General features: G+C 39.6%; 1 protein-coding gene across 4 annotated transcripts in view; it reads right to left on the bottom strand.

Annotated features, from left to right (window-relative positions):
• USP40 (ubiquitin specific peptidase 40) overlaps positions 1-22,756 on the bottom strand; it is an 80,839-nt gene that overhangs the window by 10,499 nt on the left and 47,584 nt on the right. For 2 of the 4 annotated variants that reach the window (XM_089693167.1, XM_089693168.1), the window contains exons 13-25: positions 22,458-22,629; positions 20,668-20,752; positions 20,136-20,206; positions 13,288-13,607; positions 12,753-12,879; positions 11,179-11,236; positions 9,720-9,770; positions 7,608-7,696; positions 7,201-7,287; positions 6,842-6,878; positions 2,772-2,839; positions 606-680; positions 386-509 (exon numbers count right to left, since the gene is read on the bottom strand). In XM_089693167.1, the coding sequence (XP_089549293.1) occupies positions 386-509; positions 606-680; positions 2,772-2,839; positions 6,842-6,878; positions 7,201-7,287; positions 7,608-7,696; positions 9,720-9,770; positions 11,179-11,236; positions 12,753-12,879; positions 13,288-13,607; positions 20,136-20,206; positions 20,668-20,752; positions 22,458-22,629 (1,364 nt within the window). The remainder of the gene's footprint in view (positions 1-385; positions 510-605; positions 681-2,771; positions 2,840-6,841; positions 6,879-7,200; positions 7,288-7,607; positions 7,697-9,719; positions 9,771-11,178; positions 11,237-12,752; positions 12,880-13,287; positions 13,608-20,135; positions 20,207-20,667; positions 20,753-22,457; positions 22,630-22,756) is intronic. The other 2 variants (XM_089693169.1, XM_089693170.1) reach the window with 1 other exon arrangement.

The following is a 22,756-nucleotide window of genomic DNA, read 5'->3' as shown; positions in this document are numbered from 1 at the left end:
GATCGCTGAATTTTCCAACTCAAGCCAATGCATGGACATGACAAAACCCAAGAAAGCCTGTTGTGCTGTATAGCAGAGTATTGGGAAATACTCCATACTCCATATGACCTCCATTCTAGCATTTAAGCCATTTCAAAAGGAAATTTTCAAAAACTCAAAGGCATCCCAAACAAATGCGAATGCATTAAATGAAGGAAAAGGATCTTTATTTTTAGCCATGTAGTTGAAATTGCTGAAAATAAATGTTACTTGCATAAAAATAGAAATCTTTACTCTTGTCTTTGAGCTTTATGATTCGAAGCCTAATGTGTGTTATGCATGAATTCTACTGTAAGCAAGTCAGAAACCCCCATCTAGCAGCTCATCACCAACTACTAGGACATACCATCTATTTGACTCTTACCCCCTGGCTGAGATAGTTGCAGGGTTGCCAGGCAACTGAAGACATGATTGACAGAACTCTGTTCTGTTTTTGGACAGTACAACCAAATGGGTAACTTTAGAAATCCCTATAAAAATGGCACAAGATATAAAAATGCAAATTAAATTTTTATATTAAAAAATATATGACAATCAAGGAGAATGAAGATATGGTAAATACCTACCTTGGGTGGAAGTCTTCCCTCCGTTATGACAAATGTGTCTCCAGATCGTATGTTTAAATCCTTCAGAGAGGAGTCCTAGAAATAATAATACAAATTAAGAACTTATTTATCCTTTCTCACAATCTATTGATCCTGTCTGATATTTATGTTAGTCAAACAAGAATGCTGTTCCAAAGACAGATTTGCAAATGTATGTGTCTTAACTCTCTCCTCTAATGAAAGATCTTTGGAGTGAAAAAAATATGGAATCCTTTGTTGACAGTGCAAGGAATGGCCCCAGTTGCACTGAACATGCAAAGAATATTCTCACCCTTACCTTTAATGAGCATTAACAACAAGGGTCCCTGACTTATTATAAAGGTAAGATGTATAAGTAATGAATAGAGCACTTTTAAACTTTAATAATCAGTAATGGGAGACAATAGAATCTTTTGATACTCCTTTATTGAGAAGAAATGTCAAAACAAAGATAGCTGTAGTTGAAAGTTATTTGTTTTGTTGCAGAACAAGCTCAATATGCTGAAAATAATGTCATTACACATACAGTATATTAAAATTCTCATATATTGTATATGAAGGATCAATCTTTTGAACATTTGAAAATGTACGTAGATGGTGAAATATTGGTTTGTATGTTTAGATGTTAAAAAATGCACAATATGTGTATAAAAAAAAAAAAAAGGAAGGATCATTGCAGTATAACCAGGGAAGATAATACTATTCTATAAAATACAAAGTGAGAGAACCATAAACACTCCTTTAACTCATACTAATCCCAGAAAGACAACATATAGTACATACTGATTCATGCAAAATGGTCAAATTTAAGGGCTCGTTCACACCATTGTGCAGAGATGTCAGTTTTTATGCATGCGTTCTGCAAGGGCACAGTAACATCAATTGTTCTCTATGTGCCCTGTTTACACCACAACACTAGTATCACATGCAGATTTGCAGGAATCTGCAACATCTATAGAACCTCACTGAAGCGTGCATGAAAACTGATGTAAAGTGATGTCTCTGCAAGTGAAATATGCATGTCCGTTTCCATCTGTTTTCATGCACATATGGTGTGAATGAGCCCTAAGACTAATTTGAAGTTTATCTTTTATATTCTTCATCTTGGGTGATCACACCCAAATTTCTGTACGTATGTATGTATCATATATCATCCGACTCTTTTACAACCAGGTGTATTTAATGCCTCTGTAACTGACCAATTTCAGAAGCACTGAAATAACATACTCAGTACAGAATTGCATATATTAAATCATAAAATGTGAATTCCTACCTATATATAAGTACGAATTCCATAAAGGGACTGTTGGGAAAAGGTGAAAAACAGGCCAAGAATTTTTGCCATACCTGTAAAGTCCTTATCTTGCAGTACAGTACAGGATACAGGGCTTCTATTCACAGACCATAGGTTATATGCAGGCTGCCTTCAGATGGCTGGGCATTGGCAAAAAGACTGTCGATCCCTAGAGTGTACTGATAACCCTGCCACTTAGACTCCATTTTTTTCTTTTTTTTTTAGCAAACAATAAGGAGTGATCAATACATGGGGGGGGGGGGCTGTGTCCTGTACTGTACTCAAGAAAAGGAATTTACAGGCAAGTCAAAATTCCCATTATCCTAACTGTACAATACAGGTCACTGGACTTGTTATTCATAGACCATGGGATCTACACAAGCAATAAACTGAGGGTGGGCAACAGCATAGCAAACAGAACTGCCATCAGGCCCAGAAGAAAACAAGGGTTAAAGAACCTGAACAAAACACTCAGATAGCAGTTGAAAGCACCTTGCAGCTGGACAGCACATCAGTGGAGCCCTGAAAAACCACCTGGGAAAACTTGGAGAATGTGAACAGTGGACCAGGTGGTGACCTCGTAAATTTGAGAAGCAGATGTCTGCTGCTGAAAAGCTCAAAAGACACTAAACAGCCTTGCTGGAATGGGCTCTGATACGAAAAGGAGGAACTCTGTCTCTAAGGCGTAAGCTCTGGAAATTAGCTGCTTGATCCACCATGGAGCAAGAAGCAGGAATTCCTCTACAAGGGCCCACAGGCAGAACAAAGACAAAAAACTGAATGATTAAAAAAGAAAAATACTAAATGGGTCTAATGTCATGGTTTTGTACATGGGACATGTTTTGAGTTAATACCTCTTCACTTAGGGGATCTCCAGCTTCATAACACCAGTCCATTTTCCTAAGGTGCCACCCAGCTTCAACTAAAAGAGAAGACATCCATTTACACATCAAACATAAAATTTTACTATGTGCACACGTCTACAAAACAGCTAACATATCTGATGAAAGCTTTCAAGAAACTATCAGTAAATACCACAAAAAAAATATCTTACCAAAAGAGCTGAAAATCTGGTTATCTTTTCATAATGGTACATCAAATTAATACAAATTGAATTAATCATTAGGTTTACCAGTGATATATGCCTTGACTAGAGCTTTCATTTTAAATACTAGCAATAAAAAAAAAAAAAAAAATCCAGGAAAGGTCTGAGCCCACAGGTACACTAACTGTCATTATGAAGACAGAATAATCTATATTAAAAAGGTACTACATCTTAACAGGGACAATATAGTAGTTTTGCCTATATTTTATTTCTTTCATTTCTCATAGTCATTAAAAAAAAAAATAGTTATGAGACGTTTGGGAATTGTTTTTTTAAATTATACTTACCTATGTGGATACAGCATCAATCTGATGCTGCATCTGTCCCATGCCAGTTCTAAGGGTGAGAACTGAGTGATCAGACACCACTGATCGCCCAATTCTCCCTGCCGCTCTGAGCACAGAGCTGGGACTGTCAGTCTCAAGCTCTTTGCTCTTCTCCCCCCCCCAGAGCTCACTGGAGCACTGGGCTGTGGGGAGGGCAGGAGCAGCTAGCTCAAGGCTGAGGATGAGCCAGGTGCCGGTCCAGGCTCCTGGGTGGATCCCAACCATATGGTTGGGATCTTTTCCCAGCCTGAAGCGGCTGAGTGATGTCAGTGACAGCGGACTTTAGCCCACTGTCGGCTGAAAATGGGTCACAGGAGTGCAGAACAAACTGCCAAACAAGCTTTTCTATGCAGGCAGGAGATGGAGTTCTTGTTTCCTTTATACATTTTTAGGTCTCTTATGCCCTTTGCTATAAAAAAAAAAACAAAAAAAAAAAACCTGTTTACAGAGCTCAGTAGCTTAAGGAAATAACCTTTTCCTTATATGAGGTCTCTAAGAGATTTCAGTCAGACAAAGCAAGCCTAAAAAGCAGGCAGCTACTGCTGTTCCTTCTCTTTCGAAAATTCATAGTGATCTGGTATATTAAATGTTTATTTGTAACACACAAAATAAAAAAAACAGTGTTAACCACTTGCCCTCCTGAGGATTTACACCCCTTCCTGACCAGGACATTTTTACGTTACTGCGCTGCGTTACTTTATCTGACAATTGCACAGTCATGCAACGCTGCACCCAAATTAAATTTACGTCTTTTTTTCCCCCACAAAAATTTCTTTTGGTGGTATTTGATCGACTGCGGTTTTTATTTTTTGCGCTATACAAAAAAAGACCGACAAATTTGAGAAAAACAGTATTTTGGACTTTTTGCTATTAAACATATCCAGTAAAAGAAATTTAAGAAATCAAATTTCGTCTGTATTCTGCTACATGTCTTTGCTTAAAAAAAATCCCAATACGTGTAAATTAAATTGGTTTACGTGAATGTTAGAGTGTTTACAAATGGCGGTATATATACTGACATTTTTTTTTACATTTTTACTAGTAATGGCAGCGATCAGCGACTTATAGCGGGACTGCGGCAGGCATTCTGACACTGGGGGGAATTGACTTTGTGTCATTGACATCCCCAGTGACACCAATACAGTAATCAATGCTAGAACAAAGCACTAACACTGTAATAATGGCACTGGGCAGAAAGAGGTTAACATGAGGGGCGATCAAAGGGTTAGCTGTGTGCTAGGACTGTTTTACTATAGGGTGGTGTGTAGGTGCTTCACTGCACAGCCCTCCAGAGCAGTGTGCCCGAGCCGACAGGGAGGAGGACTGTTAGTAGAAAAAAAAAAAAAAAAAAGCAGCCGTCCTCCCATCGGAGATCCTCGGTAATCACCAGGCGCCAGCGGGTGATCACCGGCTGGGACCCGGTAAATGACAACCGAGGCTGCAAATGGTGGAGCGGGTAGGGCGCTTGAGCGCACCCCCGACCCAGAAATACAAATTCACACACACACACACACATATACAGTCAGGTCTATAAATATTGGGACATTGACACAATTCTAACATTTTTGGCTCTATACACCACCACAATGGATTTGAAATGAAACAAACAAGATGTGCTTTAACTGCAGACTGTCAGTTTTAATTTGAGGGTATTTATATCCAAATCAGGTGAACGGTGTAGGAATTACAACAGTTTGCATATGTGCCTCCCACTTGTTAAGGGACCAAAAGTAATTGGACAATTGGCTTCTCAGCTGTTCCATGGCCAGGTGTGTGTTATTCCCTCATTATCCCAATTACAATGAGCAGATAAAAGGTCCAGAGTTCATTTCAAGTGTGCTATTTGCATTTGGAATCTGTTGCTGTCAACTCTCAAGATGAGATCCAAAGAGATGTCACTATTAGTGAAGCAAGCCATCATTAGGCTGAAAAAACAAAACAAACCCATCACAGAGATAGCAAAAACATTAGGCGTGGCCATAACAACGGTTTGGAACATTCTTAAAAAGAAGGAACGCACTGGTGAGCTCAGCAACACCAAAAGATCCGGAAGATCACGGAAAACAACTGTGGTAGATTACGGAAGAATTCTTTCCCTGTTGAAGAAAACACCCTTCACAACAGTTGGCCAGATCAAGAACACTCTCCAGGAGGTAGGTGTATGTGTGTCAAAGTCAACAATCAAGAGAAGACTTCACCAGAGTGAATACAGAGGGTTCACCACAAGATGTAAACCATTGGTGAGCCTCAAAAACAGGAAGGCCAGATTAGAGTTTGCCAAACAACATCTAAAAAAGCCTTCACAGTTCTGGAACAAAATCCTATGGACAGATGAGACCAAGATCAACTTGTACCAGAGTGATGGGAAGAGAAGAGTATGGAGAAGGAAAGGAACTGCTCATGATCCTAAGCATACCACCTCATCAGTGAAGCATGGTGGTGGTAGTGTCATGGCGTGGGCATGTATGGCTGCCAATGGAACTGGTTCTCTTGTATTTATTGATGATGTGACTGCTGACAAAAGCAGCAGGATGAATTCTGAAGTGTTTCGGGTAATATTATCTGCTCATATTCAGCCAAATGCTTCAGAACTCATTGGACGCCGCTTCACAGTGCAGATGGACAATGACCCAAAGCATACTGCAAAAGCAACCAAAGAGTTTTTTAAGGGAAAGAAGTGGAATGTTATGCAATGGCCAAGTCAATCACCTGACCTGAATCCGATTGAGCATGCATTTCACTTGCTGAAGACAAAACTGAAGGGAAAATGCCCCAAGAACAAGCAGGAACTGAAGACAGTTGCAGTAGAGGCCTGGCAGAGCATCACCAGGGATGAAACCCAGCGTCTGGTAAAGTCTATGCGTTCCAGACTTCAGGCTGGAATTGACTGCAAAAGATTTGCAACTAAGTATTAAAAAGTGAAAGTTTGATTTATGATTATTATTCTGTCCCATTACTTTTGGTCCCTTAACAAGGGGAGGCACATATGCAAACTGTTGTAATTCCTACACTGATTTGGATGTAAATACCCTCAAATTAAAGCTGAGTCTGCAGTTAAAGCACATCTTGTTTGTTTCATTTCAAATCCACTGTGGTGGTGTATAGAGCCAAAAATGTTAGAATTGTGTCGATGTCCCAATATTTATGGACCTGACTGTATGAATGTGTATATATATATATATATATATATATATATATATATATATATATATATATATATATATATATATATATACATATACACACACATATACATACATACATACATACATACACACACACACATACATACATACGTGATTTTGCACACCCTTGCCGCCCTGTAGCAGTATTTCTGCTATAGGGTGGTAGGGAAGCAGTTACTCAGGAATTTTTTTTATAAATTATATTAAAAAAAATGGAATAAAAGTAACCCAAAGCCATTACAAGTTCCCTTTAATACTTTTTCAGGAAAACTTACAACACCATAGAAGAAAAATAGACTGTTTCTTACTTGGTAAACCCGCCTTCTGAAGAATTTGTTGTAAGCACTGAAATAAAAAATAAAAATGCAGTTAAGATAAACCAATCACAGCCGGTGAGTCAATGAGAAGAGAGGGCGGGGCCAAGTCATGGGGCTCTGTGTGTGAATGGACACACAGAGAAGCAGCTTGGGAATGAGCCTGCTAGTGTGCCCCCATAGCAAGCTGCTTGCTTGGGGGGCACTCGGCAGGAGGGAGGGGCCAGGAGCACGGCAGGGGACCTGGGAATTTGGAAGATTGGGGCTACTTTGTGCAAAAAGGAGTTATGCATCTTAAAAAGGGATGGACAAGTTTACACTGCAGAACACTGGATGTTTTAAGGTGCACATACCTCTTTTACAGTCAGGGTTTCTTCCAGGATAATATCTTGCTCTTGACCTTCCTGAAGTTCATTTCCAAGAATGAAGGACAGGAAGATCTGTGGATGCACAGGAAGCACACATCATTTATTTGCAAAGCACCAAGGCAACACACCTCAACCCATATCCTTTGCAGCCAAACACAATTCATGGAAATGCACTACCATTCACAACAGGCAAAATGGATCAAGTAGCCTTTTTTCCCCTGACAAAGTGGAGTGTTGGTAGTCCATTCACTTGAATGAGCTGTGTTATGACAAAAGCACCTTAACGTATGTTAATGCAATTTACCAAAATGGGTATGTGTAAATAAGCCCTTAATAATTTAATATAAAACAAACCATTAGAATGTCTAAGAGGTTTAGGTTTCAATACGCACTTGTGAGGCACCAGGTGCTTTTCCTTTGAACACTCCTAGGGTGCTTCCAGGTTTAAGTTCTGCCTCCTTCATTGTGACATCCTCAGGCACTGCAAACACACAGACATAAAATCTCTACAGAGCTGCCACTGCAGATCCCAGTCATAAAAATAACCCTAAGCCTAAACCTACTGCTTACCATGGACACTAATTGCATTGCAGATGTACTGATGAAGTTCAAACAAAGATGTTTTTACAGGACCAAAAATGAATGCTCGGAGCACCTAAGAGAAGGTGTGCTTATGCCATTTTAGTTAGTAGCGGGAGTAGCGCGATTTCCAATCTGGTCAGGGTCTGGTCACAAAGAACAATATATATGCATTTCAGGGGCTCTTCCCTCTTTGTCAGACAACTTGTTTATAGAGAAACAGCCGTTATTTATACAGTGCCAGACGGAAAAAAAGGGGGCATGGGGCAGGACCAATTGGGGATCTACTGAATGTACATCCGCTGTGGTGTATAACTCAGGATTATTATACACTGCTATGGGTGTACATGCAGTAGTTCTAATTGGTCTTGCCTCTTGCCACCTTCCCCATCCAGTAATTTATAAATGCCAGCTATTTGTCTATGCACTGGATGGCTGACAAAGGGGGCAGAGCCCCTGAAATGCATAATGGCCCCGCCCATCCCCAACATCACAGATGGGGTTGACAGCTGTACTCTTTGCGGCTCCACGCCTGCCGGTTTGCACACCAATATCTGGCTGTGCTAGGAGAGGGAGAGGGAAAAGGAGAGGGAGAGAGAGGAGTCCCTTTTGGAAGAGCGCCTGTAGGCACATGCCTACGCTGCCTAATGGGAAATCCAGCCCTATGCATAGTACCTCTGCAATAAACTCTGCCCTGTACACTGATTGCTTACCCATTTGTTTGCATTGCTAAAGGTTGGCATTTAGGCTTGAAATAGATGGGGTGTCCCATGCGTGAAGCGTGACAATGCACAACCCCTCCCAAAAAAAAAAAAATAACATATGCAATGCCTGAAATCGGGCGTTACAGTGTGAACAGTTGGAAACAATTTTTTTCTGTCTGTCTTTCACCCATTTTTCCCGGTCTTTAACCTATTATTTCAGTCACTTTTTTTCTTCCCTTTTGTTATCTTCTTGTTTTTTCCAACGCTTCTTTTCCACCATGTTTTCAGTCTGTTTTTTCCCACCTTTTTTTTTTTATTAATTTTTTTATTGCTATTCATTTTCAAATCTACATTTTTTTCTGCGTGTTTTTTTGAAGCACATTTTTTAAGCTGAGTTTTTTTCCAAACTGCATTTTTTAATCTGAGTTTTTTTAAGTGGTATTTTTTATTTTTTTTTACTGTGTTTTTTTCCGAACCATGATTTTTAAACTGCTTTTTATGAACCTTGTTTTTTTTTTAATCACTTTTTTTAACCCAGATTTTTTTTTTTTAAATCTCAAATTTTCATTTTTTTTTTCAAAACAGCAGATTTTTCTTACTGTGTTTTTTTCTAACTGCTTTTTATTTTTTAAAAACTGATTTATTATTCACTTTTTTTTTTTAAAACCATGTTGTGTTTCTTTTTTACATGTAATTGTATTTATTTGTGATTTGCGATTATTCTGAACCATGTTTTTTCAACCCCGTTTTTTTTTAGCAGCTTCTTTTTCTGAACCCGGTTTTCTATAGCTGTGCAGTCTGGTGTTTAAAAAACCCTATAATCGTTACATTTTTTACTGATAGTTGAGCTGCTTGCGAGGATTTCATAATACTACAAAGAGACAACAGAATTTATTTTAGCAGATATCATCCACTATTGTGCGATCTGGACCAATCCCTATATAAAAAACAAAACAAAACAAAAAAAACAAAAAAACACAGATTTTCTAAAATAGCCTAATGTGGTTGGATGGAACTGAACATATTATAAGGAAAGAAAGTATTTTTGTAACAGTGCCATTCTGACTGAATATATGCATATACATCCCAGATATATACATACACATGTACAGTATATCCCAGATATAGCTCTTAACAGCAAAGAAGCAGAATCATAATGGCTACACTGCTACAGTAAATGATTTTATCTATTTCAATGTACCAAGTTTCTTGATGTCTTACCTGGTGGAAGCAACCTCCCACTTCTGTGGATGGGTCTTAGACAGGTATCGTCTAACAATATATAAACAGAAGAAAGATGTAAGACTAATTTCCCTGCACACAGTCTAAAATAAATTACAAACAGGAGTTTTTATTGGACTCAAGTCAAACAGTTAATACATACTTGAAATACACATGTACCTGTAGTTATTTTGTTTGTATTAAAGGGTTACTAAACCCACAACAGTAAAATCAGTCTGTGTATGCAGTACCTAAGGAGTTATTTCTCTGCATTGTGTAAAAAGGCCATTTGATCCTGATTGCTTTGTTCCTCCCCTTGTTTAAGCGACCACCTCTTATCTCCTGATAAGACAGACTGAACCTTAGGCATTTTGCAAATGCTCAGTGTGTATTGCTAGAGAGGTTTTTTTTTTCTTGGGAGAGTGCATGCGATTACCACAGGGCCAATCCACACTGGTCAAACAGAGGTCAGGGGTCCTGTGTCCTCCTAGAGCAGAAAAAAATCCTCCTACAAGCTACTCTACTGAACACTGATAAAAGTCAAAAAACTGCTCTAACTGCTGATGAGAAAAGGTATTTAGCAGTTTATATTTGCTAAAATAATTGCACTTCCCTGTTCTGTGTACTGTGGGAGACCAGATATAGCGAATGCAGGGCCCTGGGTTTAGTAACACTTTAAGTATGGAAAATATGTATCTATCTTCTAATCCATCCACCTCTGCAGAACATAAAGATGGCCATACACTGAACAAGCTGAACAAAAAAACTAAGATTCCTCCATCCACCTAAAAGCAGGTGGATGGAGGAATCCCCCCAGCTAGGACACTTTTTTCTGACAGCGGCTCCCGCTGCTGTCAGAATACACTGATCAGCAGCCGCAGCTGCTGATTGAGAAGGGCTTTTCAACTTGTCCACTCGACGGAAGTCTATGAAATGACTGACTTCTGTCAAACAGGGAGAGCCACACACAGATTGAAATTTAGCTGGTCCCTGAAGAGCTGGACAAAATTTCACTCAGTGTATGGTCAGCTCAAGGATAATGAACACACTATTATTGCCTGAAACACTCCAGACTTCTTGCCCTTCATGCCTTGACCATTCTTACATTGATTATATTAACTAAGAACACAGTCATTTCACCTGCAAGCCCAATATCCACTTTCAGCTGATATGTGGCAGCTGAACACAAAAACAGACCTGGAAATAATTAATCACTAATGCATCTTCCCACCCCATGCTGTTAATGCTTTAAGTCAGAAGAATCCTTGTGCTTACATTTACTACCATATACTCAGGCTGTAATGGAGATGAAGGGATGGCAACAGTGCGTAAGCGCATTGAACATTCTGCATAAACTTGCATCTTTTAGATTAAAGAACTGTGCTGCCACTGTGATTTATGCACTTTCCTGGAACTGTTCTTTCAAAATTTGCCACAACAGTGCTAGAAAAAGTCTTACCAACATGCTCATGCAATTCCAACAATTCAACAGCTTTCTGGTGGAAACTTGACACAGCCTGAAAACATAAAATAGTAAAAGAAAAAAAACATTTAAAAAGACCCAACCATTCTAATTGTTTCCCAACATTTATGTGAGCCACACACAAGTACTTTTAGTGGTAATTGTATCCTACTTTCAAGATTAAAAACAACTGAGCAAATCAAGGTAAACTACCACTAGCAGACTCAGTAAAAAACATGAAAAAAAAAATCAAAATTGTTGGTGCAAGGCTGACTTGAGCCAATAATAGGTTTTTACAATTGAAAGTAGTAGAAAGTGCCACAAATATGTCTACCAACTGCCTGAAAAAACAGCAAGAGATCAAGGCAAGCTGCTATCAACACTTTACATCCGTTTAGGTGTCAACAGAAACTGCTGTTGGCAGTTTACATTTGTCTATTTGACCTTTTTTTACAGTCAAGCTAGTTGAAATGGCAGAAAATTCCCACCAGCATATTAGTAGCCACTCTCAATGTTTTGCCTGTCTTTATCAATTATGCCAGCCTCTAATGCTGCCGAGCTGCATGTCTCTTACAATTTATACAGTGCTAAAAAAATTAAAGTAATACCTTGTCACACAAATTCATGGCATACTTTTATTTACTTTGGATGCCTACCATTTCCTAATGCACAATTTTATCTGCATGTAATGCACTCTGTATGATTAAACAAAAAATAATTATTCACTGGTATCGGGTTTGTACTCCACTCCTACTTAGCGATAAGATCACAAACAGATTCAGGGAAGAATTCCAGTGACAACAGTTAAAGTTTTAGATGGAGTGGGGAAGGGTAAAACTTCCATGTTTTCATTGCTGTCTCACCACTGGTGAGATTTCTTCTGCGTGATTCTTCCAAATGGGTTCAAAGATAGCAATAAATACCTAACAGTGGTCCTAACCCTTCCCTACTCAATCAGAAAATTAATAGCATTTTGACTGAGGTTTTACTTCAAGCTTACTTTTATATTATTTTCTATCCTTGGTTCTTACTGGTGCTAACATATCTCAGATACAATAAACACAAATAAAAATAAAATATGATCTGAGCAATCCCCAGCTGGGCCAACTCCAAGTCAAGACTTTTACTTTTCAACTTTAACTGCATTCACATTATAGAGTCTTGTAAATGCACAAATATGCACGTTTTTACAAGTTGTCGCACCACACGCATAGTGCAGCCCATTCATTGCAATGGACTGCCCTATGAGTGACAAAATAGCTCATGCACTTCTGTGCGCTCTGCACATTTTTTGCCACATTTGGGGTGATATTAAGAATGAATGTCACTGCAAGCGCAACATGTGGTTTTTGCACTCATTCACAGAACACTATAGTGTGAATGCAGCCTAAGTTTTCATTCCTCTCCCTGCAGCTATTTACCTTCCCAGTTGACTTTGTTAAAGTAGCACAATCACCTAATGATCTTCTAATCTCCAGCAAAGGCTAAATTTGTTAGTATACTGGAAGATGATCCATTCTGGAGAAAAGCAGATATGTTTTACTAAGTACATGGTATCATTAGTTCCTTACAGAGTTAGGATCTACAGATATTTGAACCATTTTCTTCTCTTCTGCAGATGTACACCAATCCTGGATGTGAATGCAGTAAAGGTTCAGATCTTCAGCCGACTTGTTTTCTGTGGCAAGAACCATTTCTCTGAAAGGCAAATGTAAGGTCATTGCAATTTTCTCTATCTGATATGGTTTACAAGAGAAAGCTTTAGGATGCAGGACTGCCAATGATATGAAGAAACTACAAAATAACAAATCACAGTAGCATCAGAAAAGATAGATATGTCACAGGGATTTTAACTGAGATATAGACAACCCCAACGTTACTCTATCAGACCAGAATTTTTACAGTGGATTGACTTTGAAGAAGAAAGCAAACTTGAATATAAAAGAAAAAAAAGTTGGGTTGGAAATTTAAGGATGAGAATACAAAATGTACTATTCTGAGGAAGAGTCATCAAAGAGCAAAAGCTAAATTATGTAAGCCACTGTATGCCTATACTGGGAGTAGAAAGATCACTTACGTCCTATGTACAGACAGCTAAATGCTTACCCTTCGTCATGGGAATCTAACAGCAGCAGAGAACTTCCGTCCTTAAGCCCCAACATGTGAAGGGTTTTGTCCAAATCCTCCAAAGCAAAAACACTCCAGCCTTCACTATTTTCTGTGGATGGAGAGCACAACAGTGACTCCAGTGAGGGACTACCAGCCAACTTTTCCTGCACATCTCTCAAATGTAAATTTGATGGGAAGACTCTCTGGCTCTCTGAGTACTTTGGCGAGGAGCCATTGTTCTGGTCTTTACATGGACGCATGATGGTTAAAAGAACTGGAGTACAGTCTGGACCACTGTGTACTGGCAGACCACCGACCTGCACAACAGTTACACAAAAATAGTAACATGCATGAAAAACATTAAGATTGGGCAAAACATACTTTATACTGTTACAATAATAAATTGACCCAGAATGCAGGATCAGACACACTTGTAAATATTGCCTTATAGCTTTAAGCAGGGAAAAGCTAGAGAATACCATTTATTTGTTTGTTTAATAAAGCACCACAAAACATCCAACTTATTTATTTGAATACTATTGTTTTAAATTTCTTTTCAGTCAGCATTTTGGCAGATTAGGATAGACAGACTGCGCCAGTGTATGCATTTATTGAATAGATGATAGGAGAGTTTAAAGTTTTGTAAGTGGGTTTCTGTGTTTTGACTTTCCTTGGGGTCATCACATTTTGCTGTTCTAATAATGTGCAATAATAAATTTCACCTACATTTTCTTAAAGGTTTTCACATTTTTAAAACTATATATATTTTCATCTTTGAAAAAACACTAATAATTATTGTTTTATTGTTACATGCATCTCATAATACATTATTCTGCAGCCTGCCAAGAGGAAGATACCAATTTCACATAATAAAAACAATCTGAAGTGACCCACAACCACCACTAGATGAGGAATGCTACAGAATATTAATCTGATGCATTTCAGTACTACACAGAAAGATTACATAAAAGTGGGGCAGAAAAGGAAACATGAAATGATTATATGCAACTTGGTAAAACTGGAAGCTACAAGGGTCTTCCTGTCCATATGACAGAGGTTATGATCCAGACTTATTAAAAAGAGGTAATACTAATTTTTTGAACAGAGACATTAACTCATTTTCCAATTAAGACAAGCAGAGGTCCTGCAGAGGTGATGCAGGAAGCCATAAAACCTTAAAACTAAGAATCAGAATTGCTAAAATAGGAAATAAGTATGTCACCTGCTTGGCTATGGTGTGTGCAAGAGGTACTTAAAAAATAACTCCACATTTCTTATTTTGCAAATTCTATACTTAAAGTATACGGCACTCACCTGCCCGTGGGCTTTGCCCTTAGGATTCCTCCCTCTACCCCTAATACCTGAAGATTGATGGATATACCTCTCTATACTTTACTGACATAGATTAACCCAACATTGGATTTTATTGCCCTCTTATGATTTCTGATGTGAATGCCGTATGTTTTGGCTGACTATATGCTCTTTAACTTCAGTTATTGTGAAACCTTGCATCTCTGAAATAAACTTTTGAATGGAAACAAAGTATACAGCACTCACAGAGCAGCAAAATACATTGGAGCATACATATCTGAGGTGATCCCTTCAAGGGCTCCAAACCATCAAGAAATACAGCATCAGTTATAGATAACTTAAAGTGTAGGGGTGACCTCACTGGAACACCCAGCAGTAACTAAACCAGCAGTGCTTAAAACAGGATGTGGGGGCCTTCCCCAAATTGGAATGGGCTGCAGCTATGAATGCAACGGATACAATACAGCATTTTTCTCAGAGAGTCTGGAAGAAGGGTAGGCATGAGGTAAGGACTGGGCGAGAAGGGGGGGGCATAATAGGGAAATAAATGGGGGATTGCTGAAGGAGGGATAGAAGGCTCCAATGAAGGAGTGGTAGTGCACCATAACTCGGTGTGTGCAGGATGCAAAGAGGGCCTCTCCCTCCTCGGAGAAACTAAACATGTTCCAATGTACCCAAGTTTCAGAGTACGCCACATGTTTGTTTTGTGTTGAAAGGACTAGGTCTTCCATCTTGTTCACTTCCTCTAGTTTTGAGAGCCAGAGTGAGATAGAAGGAGGGCATGGATCTCTCCACTGCAATGCAATGTACGATTTAGCAGCATTAAACAGGTGGCATAGGATCGATTTTGTTGTACGTTTTCTCAGGGATATCCGAGACATGTAGAAGAAAGAGCAGGGTCATCAGGGAGGACAAACTGTGAACTTCTGAGATACAGTGTACCTCTTTCAAGAAGTGTTCCAATTTTGGGAAGGACCCAAAGATGTGCAATAAGGACCCCCTTTCTTCCTGGCATCTCCAACAAGTTTCCAGAATTGTGGGAAGATATTTATGAAGCAATGCTGGTGTGGGAGTACATCTGAAAGAGTGAATGGGGCAGGGGGCCATTTCCCTCACAGAATCTCTCAAAAGTGGTTAACTGATGTCAAAAACTGTCAGGAGGTGGAAGAGAATTCCGGAAATGTCAGAGTTATAATGCACTCCAAACGTCCAGCCGATTTGGGGAAGTGAATGCTAGTGAAAGGGAAGTGAAGGTGCCAAAATCGATGGCTACTTTGCGGATTCCATAAAGTGCGAGGCTTGAAAACATCGGAAGTCCAGAAGAGTGCAGAAAACCCTCCCTGTAATCCAGGAGTAAAGCGAGGGTTTCCCACAATAGGGTAAAGGGGAGAGTGAGATGACAGTGAGGTGGTAGAACATATCTGGGAGCAAATATTGAAGGTGGGTCCCAACTTCGGATGCATTTTAAGACTGGAAGGGAGGTCTCTAAAGCACCATGCAACACGGAACAAAGCGACATCACTTTGGGATTCTTCAATCTGTGGCCACAGTTTGATTTCAATTTGTCTGCACCAGTCGATAAGTCTCCCTACGTGGGATGCCTTGGAATACTTCTGTATGTCAGGTGCCGCAATACCACCGTGGTATTTAGGCAGAGTCAGGAGGTGCCGTTGTTGTCTAGGTCTCCTGTGAGCCCAGATAAAGTTGACTAGTAGAACATTTGTTTGTTTGAAAAATTCTGAGGGTATATGAATTGGCAAAGCTTGGGAAAGGTAAGAAAATTTGGGTCAGATGGACATTTTGATGCCAATAAGTAAGTCCATACTTTACTATGAAAAGACAGGAAGTTAAGCATATAGGTTTGGTTCAATTTTGGGGGAATGTATGTGCCTAAATATTATTAGAGCTGAAGTAGTCCATTTAAAATTGGTCTGTATAGTCCTCCCGTGCTCAGAATGTCAATCTCTATATACAGCCGCCAACACCCTACCACATACCACAATGAAAAATTGTTAAATAAAATTATTTGTTGCTGCACTAATAATAATAATATTATATCTCTTAATCCAAAAAATCATAAACAACAGGAAACTTCACAAAAAGAACATATAAACTTCAAAATAAATAGAATAGAATGCACATGAAAAATCCAAAATCATGAATAACAGTGAAAATCTAGGGTGTAACCTAGGTACACCATAAAGAGGTGACAATCCTTAATATCCATAGATAGTGCCAACATAAATGGTGATAATACACAATTAGGATCCCACCACTACAGTGCTAAATTTGCACTAAAATATAACTGTAATGTGAAAATATACCTACAGGTATACTGCGTGCCAAACCGGTATTAGCTATAGACCTAACAGAAAAAAAAAACTGTTGAAAATGGTTAATGGTGAAAACCACAAAGCTAATCTGACGCAACGCAGTTGCTGAAGATAGAATTATCCAAAATTCAACAGATATAAAAACTGATTATGATAAAAGTGAACCATATAACAGTGACCCCTAATTGGGATAAAGTGGAAAATTAGTGGCTAAGTGACACTAATATAATACTGTATATGGTGAAGAATTTATAAGCCACACAGCCTATAAACATAAAGACAAAAAAAGAGAGTGAAATATTTTTTCGTGACCCCAAAATGCGGGGATAAATAGTGAAATAAGTGACATACCCATGAATCCGTGACACAAAGTAATAAGTCAGAAAAATTCTAGAATAATATAGAAATAAAACATCCAACATATAAAGTGAGTCTCATCAAAAAATAAACATTTCACCCGAACTAAAAAGTCCAAAAACCACCTGAATGGCGGAGGTGTTCCATACTCCTTAATGAATGTATGTATATGAAAGGTTATACATAGGAGATCCAAAACTGGGTGAAATGCCCCCTCACCTCCGTGAAGCGACCCCACAGGGTCAGAGCGCTTGTTCAAACAATAACGCACCAATTGGAAACCTGGACCCCCTCTTGAAGGTATCCAACGCTGGATCAATCCCCCTCATCGATGGACAACGGCACTGCAGGCAGCCTCCTCAGAAATATCCCAGAAACAGCAAATTCTCATACAGCCAGGAGGAAAAAAAAGGCAGATGCTCCCATAGTGTAATAACGTTTTAATAAAATTATTAAGGTAATACAAGTACCCACTCACATGTACGGGTGTTCAGGTGAAACCTTTATTTTTTGATGAGACTCACTTTATATGTAAGCTCTTTAAGAAGGGTTGGTAGAGATATTAGCAAGTAAAAAAAAGCATATCATCTGCATATGCAGGAACCTTGTCGTGGGAGTCTCCAAGTCGTATAGCAGACATGCCCGGGTTTCGTCTGATCCTGCAAAGAAATGGCTCTAGTGAAAGGACGAAGAGGAGTGGCGAGATAGGACACCCCTTACGGTGCCATTGGAGACAGGTAGGGGTTTTGAGAGAAGACCATTTGCTTTGACTTGTGCCGTTGGGGTTGGGTACGTGCTTGAGATCCACCTGCAACTCCACATTTCTAGCTATGTTTCAAGTTACAGCCATATTTAAAGTGTACCATGAACCTCATCATTCTTCAACAGACATTGTGAATGAAAATACTACAATTTCTACCTGCCACAGGGAAGCAAAGAACTGTGGTGAAGTCACTGCACTTGCAGTCTGCTACTACTCCTTCCAACTCTGAAGGTAAGGGTCCATTACTATGGAGTCTGCAGGAGCTACAGCACTGCATCCGCGATCCAGTGATTGCGGGTGAAATGCTTTGCAGGCTACAAAAAAATAACATTATGCAAAATATGGATGATGCTGTTTCCTCCAGATCCTAGATGGTTAATTCCTTCTCCGTGTGGACCATCATGCAGCCAGAGGACACTTTCCTGTGGTGTGGATTTTGTGTTAATATTGTTTTGACATGGTGTTTGGGGGAAGTGCACTGCAGTGCTGCACTTTCCATATAAGAATTTATTATATGTATTAGTCTTGTATTTTGGATATAAAATCAGAACATAGCAAGTGGGGGAGGTGCATTGTAGTACTCTTGATGTGCGCATATGCACTATTTGCACATTGTAATTACTGTCACAGGGTTTGATTGAGGGGTAGCGCTTCACCATCCATTTTAGCCAACAGCTTTTCGAATGGATCCAATTGAAGTCCTTGATTCCCAGCAGAACCGTTCCAGACCTCCAAGTATGCTCACAGAGCACATGCAGCACATGTTCATTGACCATCCACCTTACAGACACTGGCAAAAAACAGAAGTACTTCCTGTGTAGGAGGGGTTATATAGGGGAGGACTTCCTCTCTGATTGGTCAGCCAATGTCCATTCACCTATAAGTGGCATATAACCCACATAGTCATGAATGGCCTGCTCTGTATCCCGTAATGTATGATAAAGAAATTTAGATACAGATAATCAGATTTTCTCCTAAACAGTCAGCTTTATTAAATAAGTAAGGGAATGCTAAATGATGATAACAATGTCAACTGCATGTTAGATGCCCTGCTTCAAAAACACTTTGGGGTGTAATTTTTGAATAATTTACAGCTATTTGTCCTGTTAACTGTGTGCAGATTTGTTCTGTGCAAATGGGGGGAAAAAAATGTCATTAGACTATTTACTCTCAAAGTTGAATGGTATTCTTCTTACAGAATAATGTTAATCAGGGAAATTCTGAATTATGGCCAGTAGATGGCGCTGAGGATCATTTAGTATAAGTACTTATTTCCTATGATTGTCAGCTCCATCTAGTGGCCATAATGTAGTATTTTCCTGATTGACTCTGGACCTGGAGAAAAAATTGCCTGTTAACATTTGTTTTTGCCTCCACACAGAATAAATGTACATGCAATTTTACAGTCCTACAAATAATTAAGACCTGTTCTTGAGATGTTCACTGTGTGATCCTACTCAGCAACCACAAGGTCTCTGCAGAAAAAAGTCCTGGCCGCGTTTAGCTTCTCCACATGTGAGCCACTGGTTCCATTCCTGTGGTTCCTCTGTACTCATTGCAGCCCACCCACAGTCATCCAGAGGAATATGGCTCCAGTTATAGAAATGAAGAAAGCAAGTGCATGCACAGTAGGAGCTGAACACAGTCTGGACTTTTTGTTTAATGGCAGTATGGTGCTGGGCAGGGCCACACGGTGAAGATCTCAGAAGTAGGGCTGAATGTAAGCGTTTGAATAGGTGCCTTCAACTTAGAGGGTGTGAGGGTGCCTTTTAAAAGGACGACTTCACTAATAGTGAAGGTGTCAATTAAAAAGCAGCAGTTTCTATCTTTATTTTTTTGCCTAGTTGCAAGCTCCCCCAGCAACTCAGAAGATAAATGCAGACAACCATAGCCTTTTCTTCTGCCCACACAATTTACCTAAATTAAAATTAAGATGTGTGTTTTTTCCTAGTTATGTCTATATTAACAAGACAAAAAGGTGGCATAATCACCAGAGAACATCAAGTCTTTGTGTTCCTTAACAAAGGCATAAGAGTAGTGGAAGCTGTTTTTCCACCGATTGTCTTGGCTTTGCATCATACCTGCTTTCCATCCCACACAAACATGTCACATCCATCTTTAATTCCTGCTCTTGACAAAGTCTGTTCAGCATCTGAGGAAAACAGTGTAATAAAAACAGATAAACATTTTTGCATGAATGTTTTACAGGATAAAATATCCAACTACCTACAGTCTGAATAATGCCAATGCAACTACTGCACACTAACATTAAAGTGGTTCTAAAAACTCGGGTCTTTGTTTTGTTTTTTAAAAATAATAAAAACATCATACTTACCTGCTCTGTGCAATGGTTTTGCACAGAGCAGCCCTGATCCTTCTCCTCTGGGGCCTACGCTGGAGCTTCTGGCTCCTCTCCCTTGCAGGGTGCTCAGTCCCAAGTCACCTCTGTATCTATGGGACACAGAGCTTGGCTCAGTCCTGCCCCCCACTCCAAGGGGGATGAAATAAGATTTTGTTTTATATTGCATTTTGTTGAGGCTCTCTCAAAAACCCATATTTTTTTTCCAAGCAATAACAGATTGAAACAAATCAGTAATTTTGTCAAACACTCACCACACAAGTTTTCAAAGATATGCAACCCTGCTGGCAGAAGCTTGGCAAAGCTCAGCACTTGTCCTTCCAATGCCTTGTCCACAAGCTGTAATAGTAAGCAGGTAAGATGTTCAGAAATACTTTACGTGACAGGTAGGTGTATGTATACATATACACACACACACTGAAGGAAATAAGTATTTGAGACACACACACACATAAGTATTTGAGCCCCTGCTGATTTTGAATGTTTGCCCACTCACAAAGAAATGGTCAGTCTAAAAACCGAATGGTAGGTGTATTATAACACAGAGACAGAATAGCAACAAAAAAAATCAAAAGAAATGCATGCCTAACAAAATATGCACTGATTTGCTTGTTCATGAGAGAAATAAGTATTTGATCCCCCATCATTCAGCAGGATTTCTGGTAACCAGGTGTCTTTCATACAGGTAACAAGCTGAGATTAGAAGCAGTCTCTTAAAGGGAGTGCTGCTAATCTAATTTTGTTACCTGTATAAAAGACACCTGTCCACAGGAGCAATCAAACAATCAGATTCCAAACTCTCCACCATGGCAAAGACCAAAGAGCTGTCCAAGGATGTCAGGGACAAGATTGTAGACCTACACAAGGCTGGACTGGGCTACCAAACTATCGCCAAGCAGCTTGGTGAGAAGGTGACAACAGTTGGTGCAATCATTCGCAAATGGAAGAAACACAAAACAAAACAACTGTCAGTCTCCCTAGGTTTGGTGCACCATGCAAGATCTCACATCGTGGAGTGTCAGTGATCATGAGAACAGTGAGGAATCATCCCAGAACTACACATGAGGATCTTTTCAATGATCTCCAGGCAGCTGGGACCACAGTCACCAAGAAAACAATTGGTAACACACTACGCTGACAAGGATTGAAATCCTGCAGTGCTCGCAAGGTCCCTCTGCTCAAGAAAATACATGTCCAAGCCTGTCTGAAGTTTGCCACTGAACATCTGAATGATGCAGAGGAGGACTGGTTGAAAGTGTTGTGGTCAACTGAGACCAAAATCGAGCTCTTTGCCATCAACTCAACTCGCTGTGTTTGGAGGAGGAGGAATGCTGCCTATGACCCCAAGAACACCATCCCAACTGTCAAACCTGGTGGTGGAAACATTCTGCTTTGGGGTTGTTTTTCTGCTAAGGGGACAGGACAACTGCACCGCATCAAAGGGACGATCTTGGGTGAGAACCATCTTCCCTCAGCCAGGTCATTGAAATGGGTCATGGATGGTGTTCCAGCATGATAATGACCCAAAACACACGGCCAAGGCAACAAAGGAGTGGCTCAAGAAGAAGCACATTAAGGCCCTGGAGTGGCCTAGCTAATCTCCAGACCTTAATCCAATTGAAAATCTGTGGAGGGAGCTGACAGTTCGAGTTGCCAAACGTCAGCCACCAAACCTTAATGACTTGGAGAGGATCTGCCAAGAGGAGTGTGCCAAAATCCCTCCTGAGATGTGTGCAAACCTGGTGGCCAACTACAGGAAATGTCTGACCTCTGTGATTGCCAACAAGGCATTTGCCACCAAGTACTAAGTCATGTTTTGTGAAGGAGATCAAATACTTACTTCCCTCATGAACATACAAATCAGTGCATAATTTGTTAGACATGCAGTTCTTTTGAATATTTTGTTGCTTTTCTCTATATATACTATATATATATATATATATATATATATATATATATATATACACACACACACACACACACGCACACTACATAGGAAGAGGCTGTGGCATACATTTCAAATAAAAAACAAGCAATAGATCACCTCGAAAACTGTTTTTCTCAGGTATGCCACAGTCCCGCGTCGATCTACACTTATCTCCAATGTGCTATCTCCTTGGGAGCCCATTGGGTGCAAAGCACCATTTTCAAAGTGATAGCAAGATGAAAGGTGAAGTTGCAGGTTCATCCGATGGGCTTCTGTGTCGACATCCTTCCTGCATGGGTGGAAGATATCAACAAAATTAATTTTGTTGACTGCACACTAAAGGGAAAAGCCCATGTTTCGGAAACTTGTATTATTATAAATATCTCAAATGTAACAAAACAAGAAATGGCACCACC

The sequence above is a fragment of the Staurois parvus genome, unplaced genomic scaffold (genome assembly GCF_062004578.1).
Source record: "Staurois parvus isolate SC_StPar_1 unplaced genomic scaffold, SC_StPar_1.0 ptg000616l, whole genome shotgun sequence".
NCBI lineage: Eukaryota > Metazoa > Chordata > Amphibia > Anura > Ranidae > Staurois > Staurois parvus.
Note: the sequence above shows the minus strand (reverse complement) of the source record. Positions and strands in the feature narration are given on the sequence as shown.